This window comes from Ylistrum balloti, unplaced genomic scaffold (genome assembly GCF_031769215.1).
Source record: "Ylistrum balloti isolate Yb309-2 unplaced genomic scaffold, AGI_CSIRO_Ybal_v1 Utg370320, whole genome shotgun sequence".
Classification (NCBI taxonomy): Eukaryota; Metazoa; Mollusca; class Bivalvia; order Pectinida; family Pectinidae; genus Ylistrum; species Ylistrum balloti.
Window position 1 is genome coordinate 823,783 of NW_026782235.1, and position 12,309 is coordinate 836,091.

Below are 12,309 nucleotides of genomic sequence, written 5' to 3' on the forward strand. Positions count from 1 at the left end.
GGGGAGGTCCCCGCAGGCTGTTGTCGACTAAGGTGGTATTACTTTCATTTTTTCGTTCCTGAATAGTTTTATCATTTGAGCAAATCGTAGGGATATTATCCTTCTAAGGAGCACGGAAATACATTGTAGACTTTCAGCATGGATACTTCGGGCGTGGCTATTCAAATGCAGGCTGGTATGCCCCCGCCAAATGTTCAGGGTTTACCCCCTGGTCTTCAGTATTTAGCTGGACTTAATGAGATAAAAATTCACCAACATTTAGACATCTTAGAAGGTAAGTCAAATTTTGTAAATTCTTGTTATTAAAAAAACATCGTGTAGTTCTGATATGACATAATAATTCACAATTCTCTTTATTCTGCAGACTCGTTTGACGCGCACGTGCCTTGTTGATTCGCGCGTTTTTTGTGTGTTTCTTTCCTTTTTGAGTGACATGCATTATCTAGTTAGGAAACGAGATCATCACAGAGTGATAAATAATAAGCTACGCTTGTATGCAGTAGACGATCAATATCATATAACTGTTATCTACGTCCCTGTCAATATGTAGGTCAGACCAAGCACACTAGGCTACTGTGTTTTCATGATTATGGAAAGACCTCGGAATCGTGAAATGCCATCGTTTAAGTAATTCATGAGAGATGTATCAATGAGTATTATGTGATGTGACAGGAAAGGAAAGCTAGAGTCAAATTTTTAAATCACCAAGTTTATCATCTAAATATAGATAACGTTTATCGATAATACGGGTACGTAAGTACATATACCCCACTTGTTGAACAAGGTATAGTCCGTTTCATAAAATGGAGCTACCGTGTTAGGCCTACTGAATGATATGAAGTTTAAGGCTACCATAAACTAGCCATATTTTCTGTATTCAATATTCAACAATTTAATACATACATATCATATGATACTTATAGAATGGGGAAACAAGCTTAGAGCTTATAAATATTAATTCCTTTTCCAAATTACAAAAAAAAAAAACATGCTGGCAATTAATTTTATAATATCTCTGCATAATTATCAATAGTTAAACAAAGGCAATTTAATTGAATTAAAGTAGCAATACTTCAAGTGAATTTTATTACTAAGCCAAATACTGGTACAACTTCGGAACATGGACACTTAAGATTGATAGTCACAAAAAGTTTTATCAATGTATCGCTGATGAGGCCCATCGCTCATGAGCATGTATTTGAACCATCCCATTTCCCTGTTAGTTGTTTAGCTTGGATTTGAACCTTCCCACAGGAATTGGAAATATAGCTATTATATCACTAAAATACCAGTAACCATTTATATAGTCACAATGACTGCAACATCAGAGTTGCAGGTCAAGGTACTTTAAATTACTTGTGTTTTGATTTTTTTATATATGATTCCCACTATGTAATTTCATATTTCATTATTATCCTTTATGACTTGTTCTGGCGAACTATTTGTGTAAACTTGATGCTGGACATGTCAACACTTATATTGACACTTGTTATTGTGCAGGTTATTAAATGCTTTTAACAATTATAATCTTTCTACTTCCTCATCAGCAATTGTCAAATGACACTTTAAGTCATTGTTAGCCTTTTGTAGTGTTTACAGTTATCACTGTTGAAAGCACTTGAAGCCAAAAGTAGCTCATTTTTAAAATTTGTAGTTTGATAAACCAATATATGTTAGCAAAACTGACAGTACCTATAAGAAAATAATATATTTATTTGTATTTTCACCTGAAAGACCTGAATACTATGTATGTTATATTAAAATCAGTTACAATGTTATGGTATACTATTTTTCCAAATTACCACCAAACAGTACCATATTTAAAAGTCAAAAGTGTACTAATGTAATAGTGTTGGGGGCCAGTAGGGGCCATTTACAGGCATTATGGGGCCAGTAGGGGCCATTTACAGGCATTATGGGGGCCAGTATGGGCCATTTACAGGCATTATGGGGGCCAGTAGGGGACGTGTACAGGCATTATGGGGGCCAGTAGGGGACATTTACAGGCATTATGGGGGCCAGTAGGGAACATTATAGGCATTATAGGGGCCAGTAGGGGCCATTTACAGGCATTATGGTGGCCAGTAGGGGACGTGTACAGTCATTATGGGGGCCAGTAGGGGACATTTATAAGCATTATTGGGACCAGTAGGGGACTTGTACAGGCATTATTGGGACCAGAAGGGGACATATACAGGCATTCTGGCGGCCAGAAGGGAACATGTACATGCACTCTGGGGGCTAGTAGGGCACATGTACAAGCATTCTGGGGGTTAGTAGGGGATATGCTTTGCTCCAGCAATACTCAGTATACTTGTTTACTTGAATGTTGTGCAATAGAAGTGATTAATAGCACTTGAGATGTGTCATAAATTAAGTTTATCACAAGTGGTTATCCTGTATTTTAATCAGGACATGAATATCTGGCTGTATATGCACATACATGTACTGGTATATATAATAATTAAGGCAGAGCAAAAAAACAACATATTGCATATTGTGTAGCAATATTCACTCCATTCCATTTAAAAAGCTTGTTTTAAATGTACAGTTTACACAAATTTTGCAAACATGCACACTATGTGTGTACTTTAAGCTAACATGAAAGAAAAATACTCAGGTGTCTATAAATCAGATGATGAAATGGTTTGCAGCCTACTGTAATTTTCAAGGAAGGGCTATATAAATACCAATGTCAGGTTTCCTTCAATAGCCTTAAAAAATATTTGAAAAACAAAGGATTTCCACACTTTTTAGCCCGCAATTATAAGATCATTGGCTTTTCAAATCACCCTACATCTGTGATCCATGGTCTCTCTGTCTGTCCGTAAACAATTTTTGTTATTGCTATTTCTTGAGGATTGCGAGTTGGTCAGAATTCAAAAAGAAGAAAGTTTAAAATGTATGAAGATTACCTGAATAAAACATGACAATGCTTAGATTGATATGTCTTTTTCATAATTGCATGATGCAGGTACCCACTGAACTATGAATATAAATATCCAGCTACCCGTTCTGGCACAAATAAAATCCAACCAGCTCAACATCTGTGGTTAGTTGGATCTATACATATAGGCAAGGTTTTCTATAAGAGCTGGTCTCCGGCCAATTTGACTGACTACTCTGATCATTTGGCCGCCTACACCAATCCAGTTCCGTAATAATGTTCCGTACACGACTACACGTACACGGCAGGCCAGCCTCCTACTTTCACTACACAGCCTACTACAACAAAATTATGGAAAACCCTGTATAGGTCAATCTGCCACAATATGGGAATCCCCTACCATATCTAAATGTGGAAACTTAATGAAAATAACCAGGGTAAAAATTCAAACTTATACAACGCCAGGCCAATTGGTTTAATAAAGGATGCAGTACAGAATATAATGCCTACAAATAAACTTGACATGGCTGCCTTTCCTGAGAAAAGGCGGAGGGTTCGAGTAAAAGTCCGGCAAGATGATTAAGTTAGAAAAAATTCCTCAGAATCCCTGAAAAATACCAAAGTTTTTGTTTTAATTTGACATCTCAAAAAACACCCCAATCTGGAGTGCTATTGTAAGAAGCAGAATTAAAGTTTTAAGTTCTGGGTAAAAATAACATCATGACAATTGAAAAAATGGCTTTACTAGCTCTGGACACTAATAAAATTTACCGCCCTGAAATGTAAATGTGGGAACATTTCTGTAGTAGTTTTTAGGCATATATATACATTTATGTGGCCTTATATTCATAGTCATGGTCAGTTACAGTTGGTTGAATTAAAGCTAGCTGTATTATACAACAAAACACCAAATGTTTTGTTATTGCTCATTGGTCTTCAAAAATGTCTTAAAAATTTTTTTTGGGGGGGATTTTGATGCAATAGGGTTTATTTTTTGAAACATGACAAAAATGTAGTATTTTTATATTTTCAGTTGCCACTGGTTTTGAAAGGAATAACAAATACAAGATCTGCAACAATCAAGATCAGCAGTTCATGTACGCAAAAGAGGGTATGTGGAATGTGTAGTCAGTATTTGTGCATGTGTGATATGAAATGTATCCTGATCATTTTTGTATTCATTTTACATCCAGTTTAAAATCAACAAAACAAAAAATACAGATCGGTAAGATGTTTAATGTAATAATGTATTAGCAAGAACTTCATATGTTTCCTATTTTAGACACTGATTGCTGTACGAGACAGCTATGTGGACCTTCCAGACCTTTCACAATGAACATCACAGACAATAACTTTCAGCCATTGATCTCGCTGTATCGGCCTTTTAGATGTCAGGCTAGCTTCATGTGGTGCTGTTATCTACAGGAAATGGACATCATGTCGCCTCCTGGTCTTTCAGTTGGTGGGCTGAGGCAGTTGTATGTATCTGTAGTAACATGAATTTGAATGTAAAACAGTTGAAAAATTTCCTTTACTGTCAATATTTGGTTGGCTTTTTTTGTCCTGTGTGTAACACCACTAGGGACAGTCAGCTTGGTTTAAAATGCTATCTTTTTAGCTTCTTGTAGTCAAAAATTCTCAGTATGAACATCTTTAGTCTAACTGCGATGTTGCGGTGATAAAAATAACATTGCTGATCACTAGCTGTTTATGTCACAATGACATAAAGGTAGATCATGACAAACTCGAAGGATGTAAACGGAAGAGCACATTTTCGTTGTTAATCGGAAAAAAGATTTTGTGATGAATAGGATTAGAAAGTTTTTCCAATATGGAAAATGTTTTTATTCCACTTCGCTTAAAATAAAAAAACTTCAGACTAAATTTATGAATTATATGAAGCGGAACTCAGTTAAAAATGTGTAATGTAAGTACAACTTTAAAAAGTATCAGTTACATTACAGACAGCTCCTTGAGTTGTCAGTAAATTTTGGTATAACATGGCAGGCTTTTATAATCAATTGCCTTAAATTGCTATTTTAATAATTCTTATAAAAGGCACATTTATTTTAAATTCTTAAATACATGATATTTGTTACTGCACATGTTTGCAGGAGATGTACTGTATTCGACCCAGTAAGCGTCCATGTCCCTATAAGTGCCTCCTCCCCACTTCAGATACCAAAAAGTCTAGATTTACTTTACGTATTAGTCACGATCAAGAATTGTTTTTAGTCGGTTGATAAGGAGATGTACTCCAGAAAAACATAAAAAAACAGTTTATCTCCAGTCCACCAGCAACAGAGGAATGTTGATAAGTGTCCTCTGTAACTACTACCACAATTTTCCCACTATGCCTGATAAAAAAATCAGTTGTTTTTGACAGTTCACTTGGAATGTGACCCACTGCTTTCCCTTCTTTCACAACACTGATTGCAAACTTGTCAAACGGATTATTACCCTCAGTAACTGTATCAAGGCACTGTCCTATGAATGGTTTTTCAACACTCTCTATAAGCATGATATCCCCTGACCACAGATGAATATTCATACATAAAAGACATTTTTTTCACACATTCCTAAACCACTTGTTAGATGACCTTTACCTTGTGCACCGTTGGTGTCGCACGCTCAGGCACAGTAACGACAATTGGATAGGCATAGTCCATTACTAAACAGGTAAGATAGCCATTGATACAGCAGATTAAGAAATGATATTTTCATGTGTGATAGATTATCTGACAGAAAGAAATGAAGCAGTTAGATATCAAATGACAAATGAAATAGTTGTGCTAAAACAGGCAAGTATGAATGGAATTTTATATCTTTATCATGAACAAAAATTCCCATTCGTGTCATCATGTTAAGATGTTCTGAAACAATTTATCAACGAGCACATAATGACAGAGTGAACCTTGTTACATAGAGGTTGACACTGAAATTATAGTGACCACAGACACATCACAATCTAACAAAGGGGGCCGAATCAAGTCGTATGAAATTTCTTTCAAGTTAAAAGTTGTGGAGCTTGCTAAGGAATGGGGAAATAGCAAAACATCAAAGCAGTACGGTATAGATAGGAAGCGAATTCGCGATTGGAGACAAAAAGAGTGAATTGAAACCTCTTTACAAAACGCCTCAAAAAGGAGATGGAAAGTCCTGGTGGAGGCCGATTTTTTAGCACTGAATGTGTTCCTTTTACATCTAAGATGGTCTCTAATAAGTGGCCCCCCCCCCCCCCCCCGCCCTTAATTGTAATTTTTTAACTGCCTTGGGTGTGCAATGGATCGAATACGGTATGTTGAATTACATAGCTGGATCTGGTCATTAATTTCCGTGCTTCCAGTACTTTGTATAAATTCCACTCCACAACCATTAATTGTTTTTTTCCCAAATTTTAAAACCTAGAAATCGAGTGTTACTTTATGAAACAATTTTTTTAAACAGATGGACACCATGGAAACCCAAGTTTGAAGTTTACGATGCACAGAAGACTCCATTATTCCAGATAGATGGAGAATGCTGTTTCTGTTGCCCATGTACTGACATCATGTTCACGGTAAAATACTTGATAACGTGTATTTTCAATTTATCTACTCAGAAATTTGTATTTGAAGAATGCAGGTTCTGTGGATATTTTTTTGATTTAAATTTCACACACAAACACCATGTTTTGTTTAAAAACTTCTGAAATTTGAGACTTTATAATATTTAAATCCCATTTCATAAAATCGCTATCTTTGATATAAAGATGTGTTGAAAATTTATACATTAGCTTTCATTACCTTGTTTCATATAATAATCAATGTTGAATTATGGTACTACTGCAAGGCTGCCAATGTGATACTATATGACTGTTATAGAAAAAACATTTAACCCTATAGAATCAAAATAGTGATTTCACCTTGAAAAACTGCTATAGAAATTCCCTATTTCAAAATACTGCATAATGATTTTTATCTGAAGAAGTACTTGGGAAATATTTGTCAGTTGAAAATTTTTATTTGAAGAAATATCTCTGAAATAGTCCCAATTTATATTAATCACATGATCACATATCAACAATGCTTGACATTGAGATAAAAGGATGTTATATTAGAAAGCTAGGAAGATGGAATAAAAGAGAAATATTTACCGCATCATTTATGGTAATAAGACGGAATTAAAAAAAAAGTCATCTCAGAAAGCCTGTAGCTGTCAACTTAGTGATCTGGGCTGTCAGGCTAATTCACCAAAGATGTTAGATAAGTTGACATTGTTTTCTCTTACCCTGCTAGCCTTGTATAGTTGATGTGACATCATAGGTTAAAGTATAAAAACAGGAATTTCTACCCTAATCACAAAAGGGGACTTCTCCTACCCCGAACCACACCCCACCCACAAAAGGGTACCCCACCCCACAATCACAATAAAGGATTCCCCCCATCTCTACCAACACCACCTCACCCAGAAAAGGGGACTCCCCATTACTCGTTCCGTATCCAGAAAAGGGTACCTTCGGCATCTCCCATCCCATTCACAAAAATAGACCTATCCCCCGCCTCATCCACAAAAAGGGGACTGTAAAGTGTACATGTTACTAATATCTCAGTGTACATTCCTACCTACAGATCACAGATATTGCCAAAGGTCAGCAGATCGGTCAGATAGTCAAGCACTGGGGAGGATGTCGAGAAATTTTCGGAGGTGTCAATGATTTCCAGGTCACATGTAAGTATATGATCAAGACCAATCCTAGCTGAAAGTGAATATATTGTCATGATAAATGATAATGAACTTAAGTTTTGTCTTTGACGTTGTGATGTAACATATCAGTCCGAAATTAGGATGAGGGCACAATTTTACCTCGGCATCTGTCAACACAAAATAACTTACAGGTGATGAGCGACATAACAGTTAACTTGTAATTCACCTGTATGTCCAACCAGCTAATGGATATTATTATCAGGGCTCTCGATCTGTCAGATCTTGGGCCAATATTTGGCCCCATTCCCAATGCAAAATAGTATCTTTTTTTCCCCCATTTAGACCCCAAGTTTTTCCAATTCTAAGGAAAACACTGCTATTTTTTCCAATTCTAAGGGCCTTGGGCCCCAGTCCCAAAATGGGATGTGAGAGCCCTGATTATATTGTATACAGACATTTTTATTTGCTTGTGTCTCGTAATTAGACTTAATAAAAAAAAAATATCATCATCTTAGAAAGCCTATATCTGTCAACTAAGTGATCTAGGCTGTCAGACTATTTCACCAAAGATGTTGGATAAGTTGACAGATTGTTTTTCTCTTACCCTGCTGGTGTACAAGATTGGTAGTGTTTTGTCCTGCTTGGTGTAAAATTTTTGCAGAATCCTTGTTATTATTCTCTGCCCAACAAAGTTGGCAGGGGATATTCAACTGGGTTCTGTCTGTCTGAATTCTGCTTTCCACATGACATCCTTTGAAAGACTGGTAGGATTTTTATGAAACTTGCTTGGTGACTGTGTTACCTTAATCCCTTGCCCAAGTTTGATTAACAGTGAATTTCACACATATTTAATGAGGCTGCTGTGACATGATTAACTGATTTCTTTAATCACTCTGTGAACTCTTTTTGCACATTATCTTTTGAAGGAATGATAAGATTTTTTGGCAAATTCTTTGCACTGATGTAACCTGATTGACTGATGTCTTTTCCAATATTCCATGTTGCTCACTTTCAATGTATTTATTTTACAAATGAACATGGGTGTGTGGTCTTGATGATGATGATGATGATATGTCCTTGTTTAACAATTCAGTTGTTGCTCCTATGGAGTTAGATGTCATACTGTAATATTGTCAATTTCACCATTGTGTTGTAGTTCCTATGGAGTTGATTGTCATACAGTTATATTACCAATTTCACCATTCTGTTGTAGTTTCTATGGAGTTGAGTGTCATACTGTAATATTGTCAATTTCACCATTCTGTTGTAGTTCCTATGGAGTTGGATGTTATGCAGAAGGCTTTACTGTTGGGAGCTACCTTCTTGATTGATTTCAACTACTTTGAACCAAAGAAGAACTAAAGCACTATAGCAGGGGTCTTAACTGCTATCTTCTACACATTACATATGCATTCTTTTGAATATGAAATGAAGAAGAAGCTAATTATATTGTCAACGCCTCTTTCTATCGCCTTCTAAAATACACCGTGACTTTCGGCAGTTTTGTTCCAAAGATGACAAGCATGGAACACAGCTGCTGAGGTGACCATATAGATACGACAACCATAATTCAGCTATTTTATATATTTACTGATATTTCGTATTTTAGAAGAAAAAAAATCTGCAAACTTTCATCATAATGTCCTCAGTATTCGATACTGTTATATTTCGACTTCATTTATATACAAATGTACCAGGTTTATTGAAATGATTAGTTTTAGATAAAAAATATGCAAATTTTAACCTTTATTTTTACTTTATTTAAATTTTTAATAGTTCCTCAATATAGTATTGGATTTCAATATCATAATATTCAGAATTATTTAATTGTGTTCATCTTGGTCCATTTTTATTTGTGCTTCAATTGACAACAAACTTGCTTAGATCTCTCTGTTTTTTGTATAAGGGACTTAGGAAAGATAAGGAATTGAAAGATTTGTAACAATATCAGATTTTGATACCAACACCAAGATATTGATGTAAACAATTGTATATAGTTAACACCTTTTGTTTGTGTGTTGTTAATTAAATTTTTTCTATTTTTTTATGTTACATTAAGCTTTTAAAAAATTACCTGCCTAAGCTCATATATGTTAATTACAACATGGATAAGTCATCTGTTTAACTTTTTGAAAGAGGTAAAGAAAAAAAATGAATTGATTAGGCCAGGTCAAAAAGAAAAACAAAATAGTATACCGTTTAATTAGTCCTGTATTTAATGGTTAAGTTAGTAGACAGTCATTAAACAATGATACTTGTTTAACTTTTTCATAATGGCATACAACCATCAATATCTTTTACATCATTCTATGAAGAAAAACGAAATCTTTATTCATGTGTACACTGCTAATATATAACACATTTGTTATTGGAGAATATATATCTCGATTCTGCTTTCAATTGAAAATGAAATATAATTCTTTAAAAAAAAAATATATAAAAGAAATATCTGCATGTCATATTTAGAATAGATGTATTCAAATACAATTCAGTTTGTTTATGCTTGATATTTTGATTTATAAATTAGTTCACCTTTAACTCTCAGCCATTGGTTGATTGCCTTTAGTGCACCAGATGAAATCGCCTTCAGTTGATTAACAAGTCTAAGTGAAAAAAAATATAGTGTGAAGTTAAACTCTCAAACTTGAAGAAGCATAGTCTATGTCTCCAGAGCTTTGTAAAAGCATATGTCTTTGACCATGACAATTTAAGCCACAGTTTTTGCACTGTTGCCTTATACACACTAAGCCGAACTGTCCAACAATTTATATTATCTATATTGATTATATGATCTGTGCCCTATATGATTGACTTACTTTTATAATAGATATATTTATACAAGGTTATTGCTGATGTTAAATCCTCACATTTTTGCCTTCATTTAATGTTAATACTTAAAACACATTTACCTCACTGAAATACAATTTTAAGGATATTCAGTTATAACTTTGAAAATTTTTTGTCATGAATGACTATTCCCTTAATGAATTGTAACATCTGACACAGTAGGATATTTTCTAATCAATCAATTCCGTAATTAAATGTTTGCAACTCCCTCCCCCCTACTTCCCCCCCTTAATGAATTTCCAGGATATTGTTTTTTTCTGTGTTCTTATTTTCTGTTTTGTTTTTTATTTTTGTTATATAAACCTTGTTGATTATTTATTTAGGGCATTTTGAAGACTTACAGACATTTTATAAGGAAATTATGATTTTATTAGTGTTCACCCTGGGCAAGTGTTATCTACTTTTGTCAAAACTGTGAAATTCTCCTTTAGCACTAACAACTTTTAATTATCCATGTGGTATATACTAATTGATTAACAGTATTTCTGGTTGTCATTCCTTTTTAAACTTGTCTACTGCAAATTGGAGATTTTCACTTTTTTTTTCTATTTTGAACGTCTACATATTCAAATTAAAATGAATGGTATCATTTTAAGTTTCAATAATGTGTTGCCTGGAAAAGGATGCATGAGTTCCTCTTTCATGTGTTTTTATTCATTTTTCTAACAAAAGAATTAGCTTTAATCAGATACTCTCAGATAGATGATTTCATACCGACATAATTTCTGATAAGAATTGCAGGCTGTTGGGGAAGCACTAATTCACAATTTAAGCTGAGTTAGTCTTTGTTTAATCTTGGATATTAGTATGAAATTGTCAGATATTGTTAAAATAAAGTCTTGTACATACGTTAAGGAATGTGTGATGCCGTGGTCACCTTAAATATGTAGTATTATTACTGTAGAATTTAGTATAATAATTACTTGTTTTAAGCTTATCATCTAACCTGCTGTGTTAGAGGGCTAGAGTTGGTTATGCTGTCTGCTTAAAGATCTCATCATAAGATGCTTTTCGAGGAGACAAATTTGGAATCGGTATTCTTTTTGCTTGAAGTATTTTTCTGTTCATATTTGAAAATGAATCGTATTATGGCCTTATTTATTTTACAGACATGTCAATTATATTGAAAGATGTATAACTTTGACCCGAATAATATTTTTCAGGTCATATTTAGATGTATATATTTCATTTATTCTATTTAAAATCTCTTTTGTTTAAGCAGTTGAAACTGAGTGATTGGCTGAAGCTGCAAGAAAAATGGCTTCTAAAGGTCTGAACTGAGGCTGGATTGTAAAATATTCGGTATATACAGTTTCAGGAACCAGCGGTACATTTCAGAAACTGTGCCTTCAGACCATGCTTGGTGTACACACATGACTACTGAAATGTTTAGATAATCCGTACAGATAAGAATAAGAAGCTCATTATTCCAAAACTGAACTTTTACCTATAATGGTTCCCATATTCGCTATATGTGCATTTAAAAATGTATAAACTATGCTGCCATGACCATTTTAACCAGGTAAAGTGAAAGCTTGCATAGTTAGAGAATTGATTCCCTTTCAGCAAATTATAAATAGTTCCTTATTAGGGAAGAAGGAATGGAATAAAAAGTTAGTCAGTCTTCACAAAATTTTTGTTAAAACATATCTAATTTGTTCTCAAGTTATCCTATGTTGTTAAAGACAGTGTTAGTTTATTGTAATTATCTCCCCATATTTACGTATTATTTCATTATCTCCCCTTACTTGTTGAAATTTGATTATTTTCCATTGACAGGTATTTTGCATTCTGCTACCAAAACAATCATTAAGTGTGTGAAATATTCAGAGGAATTTCTTACCCTTGGTATAGATTATGATTTAAAATTAATTGTCTTTCATTTATCT

General features: G+C 34.2%; 1 protein-coding gene across 1 annotated transcript; it reads left to right on the top strand.

Moving 5' to 3' along the window:
- LOC132553349 (phospholipid scramblase 2-like) lies at nucleotides 1–9,344 on the top strand. The gene is made up of 6 exons (XM_060217582.1): nucleotides 1–274; nucleotides 3,921–3,998; nucleotides 4,170–4,365; nucleotides 6,335–6,446; nucleotides 7,498–7,597; nucleotides 8,844–9,344. Exons 1-6 carry the CDS (start codon nucleotides 139–141, stop codon nucleotides 8,933–8,935), a joined length of 714 nt encoding a protein of 237 aa, XP_060073565.1. The 5' UTR covers nucleotides 1–138; the 3' UTR covers nucleotides 8,936–9,344.
- The last annotated feature ends 2,965 nt before the right edge of the window (nucleotides 9,345–12,309 follow it).